This window comes from Callorhinchus milii, unplaced genomic scaffold (assembly GCF_018977255.1).
Source record: "Callorhinchus milii isolate IMCB2004 unplaced genomic scaffold, IMCB_Cmil_1.0 Scaffold74, whole genome shotgun sequence".
In the NCBI taxonomy this organism is placed as follows: Eukaryota; Metazoa; Chordata; class Chondrichthyes; order Chimaeriformes; family Callorhinchidae; genus Callorhinchus; species Callorhinchus milii.
In genome coordinates this window covers 12,546-31,085 of record NW_024704815.1, presented here as the reverse complement: position 1 = coordinate 31,085, position 18,540 = coordinate 12,546, and the positions used below count along the sequence as shown (strand labels likewise).

General features: G+C 37.1%; 1 protein-coding gene across 1 annotated transcript in view; it reads left to right on the top strand.

The window, feature by feature from the left end:
- LOC103182348 (synuclein, alpha interacting protein) overlaps positions 1-16,273 on the top strand; it is an 83,363-nt gene extending 67,090 nt beyond the window's left edge. Inside the window, exons 6-12 of the mRNA XM_042345687.1 lie at positions 1,702-1,881; positions 2,901-3,014; positions 3,539-3,664; positions 4,958-5,127; positions 6,004-6,099; positions 9,006-10,050; positions 14,663-16,273. Of these exons, the coding sequence (XP_042201621.1) occupies positions 1,702-1,881; positions 2,901-3,014; positions 3,539-3,664; positions 4,958-5,127; positions 6,004-6,099; positions 9,006-10,050; positions 14,663-14,677 (1,746 nt within the window). The 3' untranslated portion in view covers positions 14,678-16,273. The remainder of the gene's footprint in view (positions 1-1,701; positions 1,882-2,900; positions 3,015-3,538; positions 3,665-4,957; positions 5,128-6,003; positions 6,100-9,005; positions 10,051-14,662) is intronic.
- The last annotated feature ends 2,267 nt before the right edge of the window (positions 16,274-18,540 follow it).

Below are 18,540 nucleotides of genomic sequence, written 5' to 3'. Positions count from 1 at the left end.
GATTTACTTAGCAGTTGTGAATCTGATTTAACTAACCTGGAGAACACTGAGCCCTCTGTGATACACTAATTAGAATTCAGTGCCGTTTGTGTTGTTGCAAGTAGATCACAGCTTGAAGTTTGTGTGAAAGTGTCTTGGTTATTTGACTTTTATCCAAGGTTCCAGTTAGTTCCAGTTCTGTGATCAAGCACCATCATAATGTGTTGCCAAAGAAACTGGCGTTGGATACATAAACTGCCGTTGGATAAATGGTTTGGGTTGTTTTATTTTAGAGTACTGGACTTAATTGAAAAAACATTGTTATGGTTCCATAAACCCTGAGGAGTCTATGCTTTTTGTATATTTACTACTGCTGGGCATCACTTTGCGATTTATATTTAGGGTTTATTATCATTCAGTGAGGAAATTCAGAATGTGTACTGTAAATCCCAACATCATTGGTCAATTACTTTGGTTGTTTATTTGTAATTGGTTGCAAGATTTTGTAGGGAGATTGCCTGTCCGAGTGTTGGGAGAATAGAATATTTTCCTATTTTAAGAACTCTGCCTGATTCAAGTGCCTCCCAGATGACCTGCTTCTAGGAGTTTGTTCTGACGTTTTATAGTCAGTTAGTGAATGAGAATATCCTAAACCTGTTGCCTCAGAATTGTTTCCTTCCCTACTGGAAAGAGATAGGCACACCCATTTTCCAATGGAGCCTGCCTTCAAACATAGATTTGATGTTATGGAATATAATAGGCTCACACCATGTTCTATCTACGTGATGTTTTGGAGCACCTAATGCTCCTTACCACCAAAATATCACCGCACAGCTTTTTATGCAATCTTCTAAAATGTCATCACATTGCTCAGATATCCATATGCAGTGTATGAACGTTTACATTGCACCCAAGTTAAATTATTAGATAGAAACCAAATCATTTCAATTTAGAATTTAGACGTGTCAGTTTTTATATTTAAAAGCTGGCTTCATCCAGGCATTTTATTAAAATAAATGTATTTCTACAGCTTAAACTTATTTTTAGAGTAAATCATATCAATGAGTTGCTATCAACTGTCCACCAGAGTAAGGCTGTTCCACAGAGAATATCTCTTGTTACAATGAGTTTCCACTATTTCTTTGAGTAAGGGAGATCATAACTCATAAAGTATTGCTAACGTGAATGAGTTGTGATGGAACTCTTCTCAAGCACAAAAACACCTGGAACTCACTGTCACTATCAATATAATCTATGTATCCCAGGGAAACTGCAATTTAATGAAATCATTAAGTTTTGCCTGGCCAGCTGTCAGTTGATAATTCACACCATGTTACAAAAAAACTACTGTAAATCATCACTTAAATACTTCATCATTCCATGTGGTAGTGAAACCTGTCGTTCATTTCAAAGGAATGAATGTGCATCTGATTTCTGCTATTGGAGTAGTTTCCGAAGAGTTGAAGTGATTATTCTTTCCCAGCTCTCAGCCAAATTAAACTTGAAAGCAACTGGCAAATGCCATGTTTAAAATTATTTGGGGAATGGAAATCAAGTACTATCCTATACATTAATAAGAACTGTAAATTGTGAATCTGAAATCAAACCAGTTTCAAAAATTGCTAAAAGCTCATAGGCAATGCAAGATGATGTGTTGTTGTAAAAGATTAATTGGGAAAATTACAACTATAATTTTTTTTCTGTTTACCATGTGACGATTAGCCACACGTAACAGTTGACAGTCTGGAAAAAATTCATGATGATAAAGGAAATAATCTGCTGCACATTGCGGCCTCACAAGGACACCTTGAGTGCTTACAGCATTTAACCACCTTAATGGCAGAAGATTGCCTGACTGAGCGTAATAATGAGAAACTTACTGCTTCTGCGTTAGCAGTAAAGGTAAGCCACTTGAGAATTCATTGCTGACGTGTTGGTATATCAGCATTGCTTTGTCAATTTAGTGATATTGGAGTAAAGAGGATCCATATGATAAAGTACTTGCCTCTCCTTCCCTCCCATTATTCAACTACAAATACAATTACACTTTGAAGTGAATTCTGTAAAGTACTTTGAGATGTTTCAGTGACACAATAAGTACACAGATTATTATTAATGTAATTTTAAACAACTATTTTCTGTGTTTCCCATTGAGTAGAAAAGTAAATCATGTCACTTACCAGCTTTGTTACAGCCAGAAGACAGTAACCTAGCGCAGACACATAGCAAGCCTGCTTATGGGTGGGTTTGGATGCTGCTCCTGAAGATCCAGTATGTTTTTAAGTTTATTTATTCTTTAATTTTCTCCCCCATTGTTCTGCCCTTTGATTGCCCAGGATTTGTACAATCCACAATTAGGTCCACTGCCAATTTCTCTCCTTTTTCCCCATCACTCTTTGTTCCATACTCAGCGGAGCTCTGTTTCATGGCTCAATGGGGAAGTTGGGGTCCATAAAATCCCAACCAGCACCATTTATGAATACGTTCCAATTTTATTTCATCTACTTTGGTGCACCCATAGCACAGACCATTGCTTGAGCAATATGGAAGACAGATGAGCTTTGCATCTTTATTAAATAATATTGTGGTACAAAGCTGGTCCTTGATACAATTAAAACAGATCAACAATCAGCATCTGAAGGAGAGGTCAGCATTTTAAGTATCAACCTTCATCAGAACTAAAGGAATGGTTTGGATCCCTTGATGCTGTTTGCTGGTTAGTAATGCACTGTGACATTAGGTTCAGCAAGTGTAGTATAATCTATAAAGCATTAACAGGAGTATAAAATCAGTTATGCTGTATTATAGAAATAAAATTGTGCATTGAAATGAATGTTTTAACTGCAGTACTAACTGCAGAAAACAAATTGATGTGAATTTTTAATGGGGTTAAAACTATGTCTCCGATCTTGCAACTACAGCAAGGGCAGCTTGAATGCTTGCGTTGGTTGATGAATGAGACTGAAGCTATTGCTGAGTTAAGTCCACTGAATGGTTACCCTGCACTTATACATTATGCAGCAAGCTACGGACAGGTAAGATCATACAGTAAAACTAAATACAATGTTACAAGTTATCCTATTTATTGTTTCATTATAATTTTACTACTGCAGTCCAATCTATTCATTTGTAGTATATTAACTTGTACTCTATTAACCCACCTTTTCTGCTGCCAGTTTTTATCCACATATTGCTTTATTGTCTGCAAGTTATCTCCTTTTACATTTTTTATATTTAAATGTGTATTGTTACAAAATGTCCAATAGCCAACACCTTAAAATGTTTGCATTGTTCTGATCTGTAGGCTCTTCTTATTGCATGGGACATCCTCCTGACGTGAAAGGTGCTATACAAATGTAATTTGTTGTTGTTGTTGCATATCCAAGGAATATATTCTTAGATTTTATTATAGAAACGTTTTTAGAATCCATGAATTTGATGGATTTTTATCTGTTCAACCTTTTCTATTGCGACCTTCTCATGGAGTAAGAAATTATTGTGATTGTTACACACATTTCGAGTTTCTCTTCTAAAATTGTTCATATGGTCTTTATCTTAGGAAAAAACACTCCTGTGGCTTCTACAGTATATGCAGGAACAGGGTATTTCTTTGGATGAACTTGATCAGTACGGCAACAGTGCAGCTCATGTTGCTTCCCAACATGGTCATCTAAGTTGTCTTCAGGTACTATTTGCTGATACATGTAAAAGCTGCTGTACTAATCAGACCTCATTTTGGGGGTGGCATCTACTTGACCATACGTCATGGAACCTCAATTATCCACCGTAGTGGAGGAGACCTTCCTGTTTGAGGGTGGAATTTACATAAAATCTAAAATATTGGTTAATTAATAAAATACCAATTATATAATACACAATACATTAAGTTTTAGAGACTCAGTATAATGTAAAGCTCAGATCATTTAAAAAGTAATACTTTATTAATGAATTACGCATTTGGTACAAGATGTTTCAAAGCAATCAATATCAGTTTTCTTGCTTTAAAATTGATGTTAGACTTCTTCAAATTTATCCATACAATAAAATCAAGTGAGATTCTAACAGTCAGAACATTCAGGTTTTGATCTGTCACTGCATGCACACATACCGACCGGCTCATTGAATTACACGTGCGCAGTGTGGATCATTGAATCAGATTTTATACAATTTATACAGTTCACCTGCGACTCAGACTTTGGGTAAGTTATATTAAATGTTATGATCCAGACTGATGAATTATGTGAGTTTTACTGTACAATTAAAGAAAGAATAAGTATAAATAACCCTTAAATACCCATAAGTATTATTATATTACTGTATAAGTATTTATGTTAGTACCTGTTATAAATATTATTATATTACTGTATAAGTATATATGTTGATACCTCCTCATGGTGATGACGGGAAGAGAGTCTGAGAAGGGGGTAAGTATATTTTTATGTAGTGTAATGGCAAGTGTATTTTTATTATTATATTTTTTATTATTCCGAAATAGCTGATTTTATGGTAAATTTATGTTTTGTAAAAAATGTAGACGTAATGCCATGGTGAAGTATATGAACCCACTAAGTTCATTCAGTAGTAGACTCCTGCTACTGTGCTACTTATGTTGCTTTCTATCTTAAGCAATAGGTTATATTAGCTGAGAAAATAAAATTATGATGCACAATGTTTTGAGTAGAAAACATCACCAAAAATGTATTCTTTTACGGTATAGAATTATTCAGCACCAAATGATATTGGAGGTCCAAATATATTTCTAAGTCATATGAGAACATGGTGATGTTGCTTGTCAAATCATTATACCCAATAGAAAGAATCAAATAAGGGATGATTTTTTTTAAACTAATAAAGAAGACTTATTCTTCTAATTCCCACCTCTTTTTTTTCTCTCGATATATTTCTTCTTAATGGTTTTTATACACAGAATTAGTCCTGCTATTATCCTCTCCGAGTTTATTCAAATGTTCTTGTTTAGACATTGGTGGAATATGGAGCAAATGTCACTGTACAGAATCAGGCTGGAGAGAAGCCTTCTCAGAGTGCCGAACGGCTTGGACATACCACCTGCTCACGCTACCTGGTAGTTGTCGAAACCTGCATGTCGCTGGCATCACAAGTGGTAAAGTTAACAAAACAGCTAAAAGAGTAAGTCACAAGCGTTCTGAAATGCAAACCAAAACAGTTACAAGGAGAAATAGTGTAATTTGCATTGAATAAATAACCTGGGGCCAGGTGTTAGCTTGACTCAATTGGTAACACTCATTTCTGAGTCAGAAGGTTGTAACTTCAAACACCTCACAGTCTAGGCTGACGCTCCAATGCAATACTGGGAGAGCGCCGCATTTTCAGAAGTGCTCTTTGATTGAGATATTAAACTGTCGCCTCTTCAGGTGGATGTTAAAGATCCCGTGACACTATTTGAAAAGAGAAGGGAGACTCTCCTGCTATCCTGGCAGATTCTCCTGAGATTCTTCTGCTATCTCCTACAAGCCCAGATAAAATTGGTCATTCATTTCAGGCATGTTTGTAGGAACATCTCTATGTGTAAATTGGCTGTTGGCTACATCTGTGAATACTCAGTCAGCGTACTTTGCAGTAAATCCTGGAAAGAGCTTTGAAACATTTTAATGCCATGATAAGATCCTCTATCAAATAATAATAATCCTTGGATTTGATATTGTGCCTTATCACGTCTTGCATAGGAGTTGTACATAAACCAAAAAATACCAGATCTATGGTATATTTCAACATATAGTCATTAGATGTCCTCCCAAAATGAAAGGCGCTATATAAATGTATTGTATATTCAAAAATAATATAACCATTTGCTGAGCAAATGTGTTTCCCATCTAAAGGCCAGGTGGAAACTACTTTTCCTTCTTTCGGCATCTGTTTTCATCAGCCGAGGATCCATTCATTATTTACGGATTTAATTTTGCCATCCTCATAAATTATTATTGAAATCCTTCAGCATAATCTAACAAAGAACCCCCAATTTACTGTGTGTACATCTGCTTGCAGGCAAACATCGGAGCGAATTAGTTTGCATGACCAACTTCAGCATTTGTTACAAGCCCAGACGGCACCAGCAGAAGGATCAGATTCTCAATCTCTAAGGTACCTGCTTATATACTTAACTACACCTCTAACATTGTAATAATAATCAATGTTTTTTCTGAATTGCACACTAAATACTTTGTTTAAATGGGAAATAAACTTAAAGAAGTTCCTTCTGTTTCAAAGTATTCCCTTTAGCTATACTGTGCTAGGAAAAATCTAGTATTTTAGAGTTTCCCAATCCAAGGAAAGCACAGACACATCTGGGTAGTGTTGGATATTCAGAGATACTGTGCTTTCCTGTGTCAAGGGAACTATATCAGATCCCCAGCTGGCTCAAAGAGCCTAACCTTATTAAACTAAATTGAATCACTAACCGGAGACTTAGGCAAATGTAGGGAGCAAGGCAAAGGGAATGTGGGATGGAGTTCCAGAAGATGGGGGCAGAGAGGCTGAAGACCCGATCGCCGATGGTGGGGCGGAGAGGGAGGGGGACATGGAGCAGGCTGGAGCCTGCTGAGCAGAGGGAACGGACAGGTTGATGAAGGGTTAGCAGGTTGGAGAGGTAGGAAGGGGCAAGGCCATAGTCAAGCCAGGCGAGGGTGGGTGTGATGGCGTCATGGAGCCTAGTGCGGGAGAGGACATGGGCTGCAGACTTCTGGATGATCTGCAGCTTGTGGAGGGAAGGGTTGGGAAGGCCGATAAGCAGGGCATTGGCATAGGCGAGTCTGGTTGTAATGAAGGCATGTATGAGGGTTTCGGCAGCCTGAGGGGTGAGGCAGTGGCGGTGTTGGGCAATGTTGTGGAGGTGGGGGAAGGCAGAGCGGGTCATGTCACAGATGTGTGGGAGAAAGGACAGTTGAGGGTCAAACAAGACGCATAGTTTCCTGACTGGCTTGGTGAGGTGGAGTGTGCATCCTTGGATGCCAGTGGCTGAGGTGCAGAGGTGCTGGCGCGAGTCAATTAGGAGGGCCTCAATGTCTGTGGATGATGTTACCAAGAGGGAGCATGTACTGGTTGAAGAGGAGAGGACCGATGACAGATCCCTGAGGAACACCACACAAGACGGTGAGGGGGCTTAGGAGAAGCCATTTGTGGAGACGGTATGAGAGATAGAATCTGAACCGTTCAAGGACAGAGGGAGGCCTGATCACAGATGGACAGAATGTAATTTGTCACCTTGACCAGGGCTGTTTCCATGCTGTGGTCAGCACAGAAACCCAATTGGAGGGTTTGGTAAAGGGACTGGCTGGAGCGGAAGGAGTAAAGCTGGGAAGGAACACCTCTGTGAAGCTGGGAAGTAACAAAATGACTTCAGAAGTGGAAAGGACAAAAATTGGACATCTGTGAATTTCATAGACCTGGAGTTACAATTAATCCAGCACATCTAGTTTGTGAAAATTGCTCTGGAATACTGGGATCTACCTCGAGCTTTGACACAGTGCAAGCTGATTTTAACTGACTCTAACCCTTTTATCTTTTTTGGATTCAAACCCATTGGTATCTGGTAGGGAGGCATGCTTTGCTACTTTCTGGGTTCCTCAATAGGTTCCACATCAGATTCTTTATTCCCATATCCCCTAAACACATAAGGGCTACAGTTCTCAGTTTCTATATCAGTCATGTGGCCTGATTTTTTTTTAAGGATTACTTTTCTAATAATCAGTTTGACTCTAAGGTTACCTGGTATGCACCATGTGTACAACAGCCACTTAAAACCGGATGAAACTTTAGAGCTTGAATACTTTATTTTTTAAAATCCGTTGTTCAGACAGATTAATGATTACTGGGCTTCCTTAATAAATTTCCAAATGTATAGTTGTAACATCTGTACAAATAATTTTACACAATTTTTGAATGGAGGGACTATTGTGCTCTATATTCAAGGGATTGGGAGCGTATTTTTNCAGCAGAATTCTCAGAATAAATAAACTTTATGTTTTTGAAACGGTCTTGCAGACCACTTAGTAGCATTTGTGATCTTTGCAGCAGAAGACAAAGACAATTTAAAGCAATGAGTTTCCTGTAACATGCACGAGTGCTGATCTGTAAGTGGCAACTAGACAAGTTCAATTGTATTTTTGGCTCACTTTCTGTATAGTGCTCCACCCCACCAAAATTTCTAAAATTCACCCATTTGAGGCATGTGAGACTCTCAAATTTGTGATTTTCTGATTCTGTGAGATATGCACAAGGTACCCTATTTTTTNCCTACTGCTACTATCGGTACAAAACAAAATTCATCTACGGAACTAAACAGCATCTCAAAGTATTTCTAGGCGTATAACTTAATAAGTTTAGACACTCATTCCGTACACCTGTTGAGATGCTTTTAAGTCCGCAAACTGTCTGGTACTTCAATCTATAAATTACATAGAACTATACAGACTGCACAGACTGAAACAGGCCATTTAGCCCAACTTGTCCGTGCTGGTGTTAACTCTGCACAGGAGTCTTAACCCCTCCTAATCCCCTCTCCTTAATCCTCTCGCATACCCTTTTATTCCCTATGCAGTACTATTCATCAAATCTCAGCTCATTGAGGTGAAATCTGTTGCTTTTAAATTGACAGGAAGGAAAAGATAATGGGTAGTTTCAACTCAGAGCAAGAATTTATTGACTGAACATAGAGCTGTAATAATGATAATAATAATCCTGGTTTGGTATTTGGAATAGCGCCTTTCATGTTGGGAAGGGGTTCCAAAGCGCTTCACTGGATTACTGTGAAGTGGAATGACTGTGTATTTGAGGGTGAATGAATTATTAATTTGCAAGAGCTCGTGTGGGTAAAATGAGAATTGAATTTGTTTTCTTAAATGAAAAATGGCATTAGTTATATCACTGTTCCTAAATAATTAGAGCAGCTTTGCTTAGAAAACTCAAAGCCGATGGGGTTGTTTAGTAGTGAACAAAATGTTTGAACTTTTCTTCTGATGCTTTTTTTTATTCACTTTCTGCCACACCAGTTCCTCTTTATCGCCAGAGACCAGTAAGAAACAAGCTCAGCTATTGCGGGATCAAAAGATGGCTGGTGGGAATCCAAATGGGGGAGCAGCAACCTACAGCACTGACAGAAAATCAAAGACTGCCACGAGAGGCACGCTGAAACAAAAAGGCGAAGAAGCAGACAAAATTCTTCGACAACTCCTGGGAGAAGAGATTTCTGGAAATGTCTCCACGCAAGAAAAACTTTCTTTGGAATTTCAGGAGGGGCAGGAGGCAAGTGTTGTAACAGGGTCCACAAGGAAGGTCCTGAGAGACAAAAGGGAACTGAAACTGTGCAGACTGAGATATTCTCAGAGGTCCTCTAGCGAGTCAGACACTGACTCCCATTTTAATGAAGACCAGAAGAATTCTCCCATTAAAAAAGTTGACAAGCCACGGCCACAGCCCATTGTTGAAAAAGAGGAATGCACTGAAAAATTGCACTTGATGATTAAAAAGCACACTTCAGCAGTAGGCAGAATGTTTCCTTTTGCCACTAAAAGCTCTGGTTCATCAGACGAGCAAAGCTGTTCCCCTACTGCTGAAAGCTATGATTGTCAGCATCAGATAAGAAGTCCTGTCAGGACCCAGTCTACTGAAGAATCACCTCTGCCTTGTACTGACAGTGCTACACAGAAAACTACAAACAGTCCTAAAAGTGCTCTTAAGTCACCATCTTCAAAAAGTAGAACTTCCCAGAATTTAAAGCTAAGAGTGACCTTTGAGGATCCTGTTGTGGAAATTGAGCAAACAGTAATTGAATTAGATAACGGGAAGGGCACAAAAAGTGAAGCAATGTTTCCACAGTCTCCATATAGTATAGAAATGGGTGATCAATGGAACCGATATGTTGGACATTTTCAATCGCCAGTGGAACCTATAAACAATAACCAGAACAACAATAACTCACAAGCCATTCATTTAATCATGACATCTACTCCTAATTTACCAGTGAATTCCATAGGAAGGAAACCTGGAAGTTCAAAAGCAAGTCTTCTAACTCCCACAAAAGTTAATACCAAGACAGTGAGTGTTGTATAAAAGCTATTAAGTATAATTTAAATTAAATTAACCTTTCAAATCAGTACCAATTATTATTTTGTGCAGATTTATTGTGGAGGAATGTAAATGAACAATCTTAAGCTTATTTTGGTTCTGTGCTTTACAAAAGGTTTTAATGCCCGTGTAACACACAAAGTTAATGAGGTGAAATTTGCAGCACTTGATAACATGTTCTTTGTGATACTCATCACATCATGTTAACATGATATGAAACACAGATCAAAATTTAGTACAATTTAAAAAATAATCATGTGTGTATATTACAAATAATATGTTGCGATTGATATTAATTATTTAACAATTTTATATCAATAGCAAAATGGTATAGGGTAGATGATCGACAGGTGAATGGTTCCAAGATTGATGTTCCACATTTAAACTGCTACTATATTGAGAACATAATAATAATAATCCTTACATTTGATATAGCGCCTTATCACGTCTTCGAGACGTCTCAAAGCGCCTTTTTGTATGGAATACGGAAAAAGTTCTGAAAACTTTTGAAGACCCATGTGTCTCACTGACTCTTTTTTTCTCTGGGAACTAAATTGTGGTAAGAAATGGACACCTTCATGCTTCTGCTCTCCTGAGGTTGGCATTCAAAGCACCTTTGAGCAATGTTGATTTACTCTACAGCTGTCTTCACTAGTTGTAAAAAGAGTGAAGGCGTGCCATTTCTATAGCATTAATGTTTTTAACTAAAGTTTAATTATTTTTCTTGGATGTAGATTATTTCCTGTTTTATATATAACTTTTCAAAGTATCAATGTGAGATCTCAAAACTTAAAAAATATTTTTTTTGTTCTATTGAAATTTATGATTTTACTTTATTTCCAAGCAACATAAATGTATTTTTGAAACAGACCTTCAGACATCACAATCCTTTTTCCCTCTAGTTCATTATTAATACAAGAACAACAATCAAATGATAACCATTTCACCAGAACACTGTCTTACTGCTGAGTTCTTCACATCTTTTGGCTGACATTTAGCTGTGTTTGATGTTTGATTTTGCTTATTATTTGAATGGAATTTTGAATTCTGGCAAAACTTTTATTTGCATTTTTTCCTTACGTTTTTGGAATGTCATGACATTTTGCTGATTTGTGCAAGACCAAAACATCGCAGTGCAAACATAAATATTAAGTTAATGCCTCCTACTGAAGCATACACTGTAGAACCCTGTTCAAACACGCATTCATAACATCGAGGCTTGACTACCCAAACTCCCTGATTGTCGGCCTCCCAAACTCCTCCCTCCATAGGCTGCAGATCATCCAGAACTCTGCAGCCCGTGTCCTCTCCCACACCAGGCTCCGCGACCCTATCACCTTCATCCTTGCCCGACTCCACTTGCTTCCCATCACACAGAGGAAGAGGATACAGTTCAAGATCCTGGTCCTCACCTTCAAAGCACTCCTTGGCCTTGCTCCCCCCTATCTCTGCAACTTCCTAACCCCTTACCAACCTGCTCGCTCCCTCCACTCAGCGAGCTCCGGACTGCTTCAGGTCCCCCACCCCATCATTGGCAGGCGAGCCTTCTGCCACTCTGCCCCCACCCTCTGGAATTCATCCCTCAGTCCCTCCGCCTCGCCCCTTCCCTTGCCTCCTTCAAGACCCATCTTAAGACCCTCCTCTTGGACCGTGCCTTCGGTCACCCTCCTTCCCCCTGCTGCCCTCCACCTTCCCCGATCCTGACCCCCAGCTCGGGTCCAAAATACTGATTGCCCAGCACCTTGGGACGTCCTCCCGACATGAAAGGCGCTGTACAAATGTAATCTTGTTGTTGTTGATCAACAATCCAACAATGCTAATGTTTGAAAAGTGCTTCTTATATGTACCGCACATTAAAAATTATTTAAAATGTGTTACACTTCTAGTTCAAATTTGTGCCCCTTTATTAATTATCGATATATTCTACAGTGTTTGTTTATTAGGAACAATTGGATAAAGATAATATTTGCTCTTCAGGAAAGCACTGCTATGTTTCTTTACGAAGGAATGAGTTCACTATGGGGTCGGTAACAAAATCAGTTATTTAAAGCTGCATGACCCTATGTAAAAATGTGCCTTGATATGTTCATCTATTAAGCTGTGTTTCTTTTATATATCGTGCATTTTATATCCTGTTTTGTGTTTTTTTTGTTTGAAAATATGTTTTTTCTGTTAAAACATTTTCTTTAGATTTCCATTTACCAAAACACTCTAGCAGTACAGTATAATTGTCCCCTGTATGACATGAGAGAATGCTAAATAGAATAAGGTCAAATCTTTATCACCGTATACCGTGTGTCTGTTAGGACTCTGGTAGAATCATGGAACTTTACAGCACAGGTGAAGGTAATTCGGACTATCGTGTCTGTCCTGGGTCTTTGAAAGAACACTGCATACTAAAGTACTAAAGAATCAATTACAGTATTTAAATATTTGATTCCTAACATTTTCACCAGAATGTTAAGAAGGCTAGCAAAACCCATTATTCAGAAGCTGAAAATATTAGGACTGACATATCTCATCTGTATTTAAATCCCAACTCCATTATTGTTAGAATTGAGTTGAAGAAATTTACATCTAATGTGGTGAGGGTTAGATTGATGGCAGGTAGGCCTGATCATTTCTGTATAAATTATCGTTGGATTACTTAAACTGGAAGAGAACAGGCTTTGTATATCAACAATAATAAGAGGGGTTTGTGATTGATTTTCGTAAATGAATTCTGATGGTGAATTTACTTTTAATTTTTATCAAAGGGCCATTTGGAGCACTGTAGTTTTAATACAGTTTAATTTTGTTCAGAGGACAAAAACAATCTAGTGAAGTAGGTATCTATACACCAGCTGTTGGACAAGGAAAGGGAGGATAAGATGGTATTTGTACAGCTGCAAGTTAAATAACTCAAAGTGTTATGGTGTTCTCACAACTGCTCGGTGAATAAGGAGGAAACTACTTGTTTATTCAATTTCTGGAAGGGGAAATAATGTGAATCACTTAAATTTCCTATGTTTTCCTCTTTTTAAAAAAAAGTCAATCCGCATGAAAACAGAGTCTTCTTTTAAAATCTGCATGTGCTCCCCTTTGGTGACTGGGGCTTTTCTCTGATCTGGTGGATCTAAATAAGCATTCAATTCTTCTAGGATTTTTGCAACGGCAACACTCCTCCTCGTCCTGCATGCTTAATGATTCAGGGAAACAAAGCATGGTATGTTTTAATGCCCCTAAAAAAAACTGCATTATTTACAAATTATTGCACATTGATATTAGTGTGTAGATATTCAGTACTAACCTTCTCTATCATCATCTAACAGGTGTAGAGCAGTCCTTACCCATTCTTATTCATCTTCTTAACAATTTAAATTTATATAGTTTGAAAGCAATAACTACTTTAAGTTACATTTGACTGGTTTTATTGTTTTTTTTCTAAGTTATGGGTCATGTCATTGAACTGAAACAAACAGTGATTTTGATTAACATAAAAACAAGCTATTTCACAAACTTATTAAGTATCAGAAGTCAGTTCATTGTCATAGTAGCCGGAAACATTGTCAGTTCATTGTCACAGTAGCCCATTCAAAAAATGTGTTTGGTTTTCAGTTAACTATGTTTTTCTCTATATTTCGAACGAAAAAGCGATTAACTGTTAAGCAATGTTGAAACAGTTTCAAATCTATGCCTATAATTGCATTTAAAAGATCTTTTCACAAACATAACCTTTGTCACCTATTCTGTAATGTTACATTCATCACATTTACAAAGAATATTTATCAGAGGACAAACTGCACATTACTGACACATTGCAGCTCTTGTTTTGTGACAGGTTGCCCAAATTAGATATTCTAATTCTATTTTAAGTTTTAAGCAAACTTTTAATAGAGACCTTGATCACTATTGACCAATAAATACTTACTGATCATATAAATATAGTGCACTGCAAGTTTCCCCAAAATAAAATTGGTTCAAAGTGTACTTTCAACTACCTGATTTCATCCAAGTAGGATTTTTTTAACTGAAAAATAGATTTGAATTAAAAAAAACATTATTTATGGAGCCAAAAGATTCATTGATTTTCATTTTCTCCCTTGCATCCCCGAAAGTAAATTACTGTTCACAGCACAATAAGCATAAGCTTACTTTTAATTTCTGTAGCAAAAATGTTTGTTCATAATAAAATAGACTTTTTTTACAAAAAGAAAATGTGAAAGAAAAAACAACCCAATAGCAAAGCTCTCCATTTTCCCATTCACAGTCTCAGTGAGCATTGGCACACTTTGTCTCCAGAAATCAATGTCATCCCTTGATTTGTGTTATATTAATGTTTGTCAGGAACCCACAAATTTCAGATTGTTAGGGAGTGTGTGGAGTGGAGGAGTAAAGCAGAAGAGGGAAGATAATGGAAGAAGATAATGGAAGATACTCTTAGTATAATATCTCAGTCTCCGATTACTTCACAGAAAGTTTATTAGCACTTTATCTTTCATTGTTTTTGTCTCAAGTTGTTTTTGAAAAGAAAACAAGTTGTGTAACTTGTGAATTTAAGATCTAAATATCTAACTACATTTTAATTTGTCTTTTGTTATAGGCACGACCACTTTAATGATGACTTCAAGAATCCTATGCAGAAGAAATTATTCAATAAAAGCATGAAGGACAGAGAGTTACAAGAATTCTTCCTGTAAATTATAGTAGCTGCAAAACATTCAGTTCACTTGAGAGATAGCTACACTGTGATTCAACCCAATGTTATCCACATTCAGAAAAATTCTCCAATGAAACATTGTTCTCCACAAAATCTGTAGCAAGAACAATAGAAAACAACAACATCAAACTCTGGATTTGAAGAGGACTGCAAACAAGAGCCAGGTGCTGCTTTGTGGAATACAAGAGCTGGTTAATATCTCCAGTGTCCATAATGAGTTGAAATTGCTTAGCTGGGTGTAAGGTGTACCCAGATTTGGAAAGCTACTTAAATGATTGAAAAGTGCAAAGTAATAGTGATTGAAGACAAAACTGGTATTTCCAACAGTGTTCAGCAGCTTGTATCAAACGGAAAAGGAGTTTTGTATTTGTTATGCTGTTTTAGTGAAATTGTCTCTTTTAAAAAAAATCTAGGATCTCAGATGTTCTGTGGAACGTAAAATGCTTAAATGTTACACTTTTCTGTTGGTGTTACAGATTTCGCGATAAACATTGGGAAGTGCACTTTTTACAATGATGAATATGTTTTTTTTAAGTAATCATAAATAAATATTATTATGTGCCCAAGTTTGAATTGGGTGGAGGATAAAGAGTTAGTGCAGTTAATGCACCATCCACGCTCTCAGTCATGTGTATAAAATGCAACTCAAGCATGTATTTCAATGCCTAATATACATTCAGCCAGATATTTTGTTTCTCAGGACAGGACAAGTAAGAAGCATAATATCAAGAAAGACTATATGAACTTGTTTTTAAGTTTTTTTTATTTGTTTGGCTGATAATTGTGAACATACGTTTATTTTGCAACTCAGCTTTCAATATTTTTTTTAAAGAAAAGGTCCTTTTTTTAAAATGGGATGTTTCGTTTAGAAAACAACTAAAGAAACTCAGTGGAGGCTATAATTCATTCAAACCAGCAAACCCTGATTGTGACAGTGAATACGGATTCTTTGAAGTGCCCTTCTGATATCTTAGTGAGTAGCTGCACCAAACTGGGAAACTTTGATTGCTGGCCTTGGTTAAAGCTTCAGCTGGAGAGCCACAGGAATGCTGTAACTGAAATCAGTGCCCAGTTTAAGGGTGGGAAAAATCCACCAGGGTTTCCACTATTGATCACTCCCCATGCTCCAGGAGGAATGTGTAGGTCAGGTTAGAAACAGACTCAGCTGTGATGCCTCCTTTTGGCAAATAGTTGGCTAGATTCTTGGCAAATGGTTGACTAGATAGGCGGAAATCGCATTATAATGCAGTTGGCTGGCTCCAATATCTCACCAACTGCATTACTGCATAGTGATGCATGAAAAAACGGTTTACTTCCAGGTTATCAGATTGTCATTGATGTCACTTCCAGCACACTATGCACAGAAAGTGCCTCAAAATACAGTACAACAAAGACATTTACAATATATATAGTTCCTTTCTCATCAGGAGACCATCCCATGAAGACAAGATGATTTCAACAACAACAAAATTACATTTATAGAGCGTCTTTCACGTCGGGAGAACGTCCCAAAGTGGTGAACAGTCAGGTGTCGGGCACTCCCTGTGAATATCACATTTATGTTCAACATTCAAGAAATGTCATCAGCATCAACCTGACCACTGAGAAGTTGGACATCTTTTAGTAGAGGAAGCAGGCTTGTCAGCACCAAAAGATGAGTTTATCTTGCATCAGGATAGAACATATATAACGGAGTTGCCCTGTATTCAGTTACTCCCTATCACAATATCCAAAATTCTACTTAGTCTTATCGTGTAAGACGACTGCATTCCACTCACTCCCTTTTTCTGGCTTTACGTTCCGCCTCAAAACTTATCTCTCACCTAACCTACCTCGCTTTCGCTCAACCTTGCTCAGCATCCATTGCTCAGCATCCCTGTACATTGGCACTCTGAGACATTACCCAACATAAAGGGAGCTATATAGTGTAAGCTGTTGTTTGTATGTAAAATTGTGGAAAATTCTTGAATTCAGTCTCAAATTGGAAGCTGGTTTTACACATTTCTTAAAAAGAACCATCTTCGAAATTAAGGCTAAATTTGAGCTTTCCACAATTCTGTACAATTTTGAATTTAAAAAGAAATGGTCTTCAGGTGGCATTTGGGGCCTATGATGCCAACAAACTGAACATTATAAATCTGTGCCTCTGATTATAGAACTAAAATGATGTTGTATTTTACTATTGCCTGTGTATGAGGGTGGAAGTGGTGCTAACAGACTTCCCATGTTTTCATTTCTAAGTGAAAAACAAAGTGAGAATCCTTAACAGGCTTCAAAGATATGTTTGTTCTGCTAAATGGAAGAGCTATTAATGAAGTACATTAATCACACCAAAGGGTGAAAACAACAACAACAAAATTACATTTGTATAGCGCCTTTCACATCAGGAGGAAAAGTGAGATGTGTGATAATTATCACATCACATGCCACATTTTTCTTCCTCTAATGTACACGTAAATTGAGTGCATATAGTAATTAAGTCTAATTTAAATCTAAATAAGAGTCAATTGTCAAGAAAATACATACAAACTTCTATACCTAAAATGTAAAAGTGCCTGTTACACTAGCAGAGTAATTGTTTTGCTATGTTTGCCTACACTATTCTATTGGATGTTCTTAACCTCAATGAAACTAAAGCAATTTTCAACACCTAAATTGTAAAATCCTTCCAAGACCAGCTGGTTTAAAACTTTAAACATTGGATGGATGTCAGGCAGAATAAACTTTTAAGGAAATTGATACAATTAAATAATTTATTGCAGATTTTTTTAAATAATGGAAAACATTTTCAACAACAAGAAATGGGAAACATAGGTGATTTTTGGTGAAATGTTTAAGCCACCTGAATCTATAGTAACAATCTACATTCTGTGCAACTCACTAAAGTCAGAATTGAATTTTTAAATGTTTCTTGTATAGAAATTCAATTTTATTTAGGTGTAGCACATGCACTCACTAATGGACAGGGCTAAGAGACAAACAAAGACCTGTTGATTATGCTATAATCTATAATGTAACAAAACACTACGGAAAAAATAAAGGTAAAAAGAAAAACAGCTGGAGAACTGAAATGTCAGAAAATGCTGAAATTGCACATGGGGAGTTGGCATATGGTCAAACACTTCCTAGAAACACGGAAAATCTGAGGGAGCTGCTCTTTGTGCTCCTCTTTTTGCTGATTCAGAGCAGAATTGGAAGAGGCCTGAGAACAGCTTGCAGCACCTTTCCAAAGACTTTATCTGAACAAAAAAAGGGGAAGAATTGCAAACGTGTGAAAGGATCTCATTAGATCAGTTTTGCAAATAATTGGTATAGATCTACCGTTAATAAAGTTAGTAAATTTCCACATAATAAGATTCTTTCTCATTCACCATTTTTTATATACAAATGAGTATTCCCTGCTTACAATCAGAGTTACAGATTCTGTTGTTCAACATACAGAAAAAAGCAATTTTTGAGAAACAAGGGAACTAAGTATCAACATTAGAATTGTGAATTACTGATTTCTTGAATTTGAATTAGGGGCCAATTACTTCTTAAAATTGTCTCTTAATTTATCATTTTGTTGATTCATTTTACAAATGTGCCAAGGTGGATCTTCACTTTATGCGTATCGAGAGAACAATATATCCAACATAGCAATGCCTTTCTGTGCTGGTTTCTGAGTTAGGGATAAAACCTCATAACTTTCAACATAGTTTTTTAATGACATGATCTGTTCAAGTTTGATTCGTACATCTCCTATTCGATAAATATAGCAT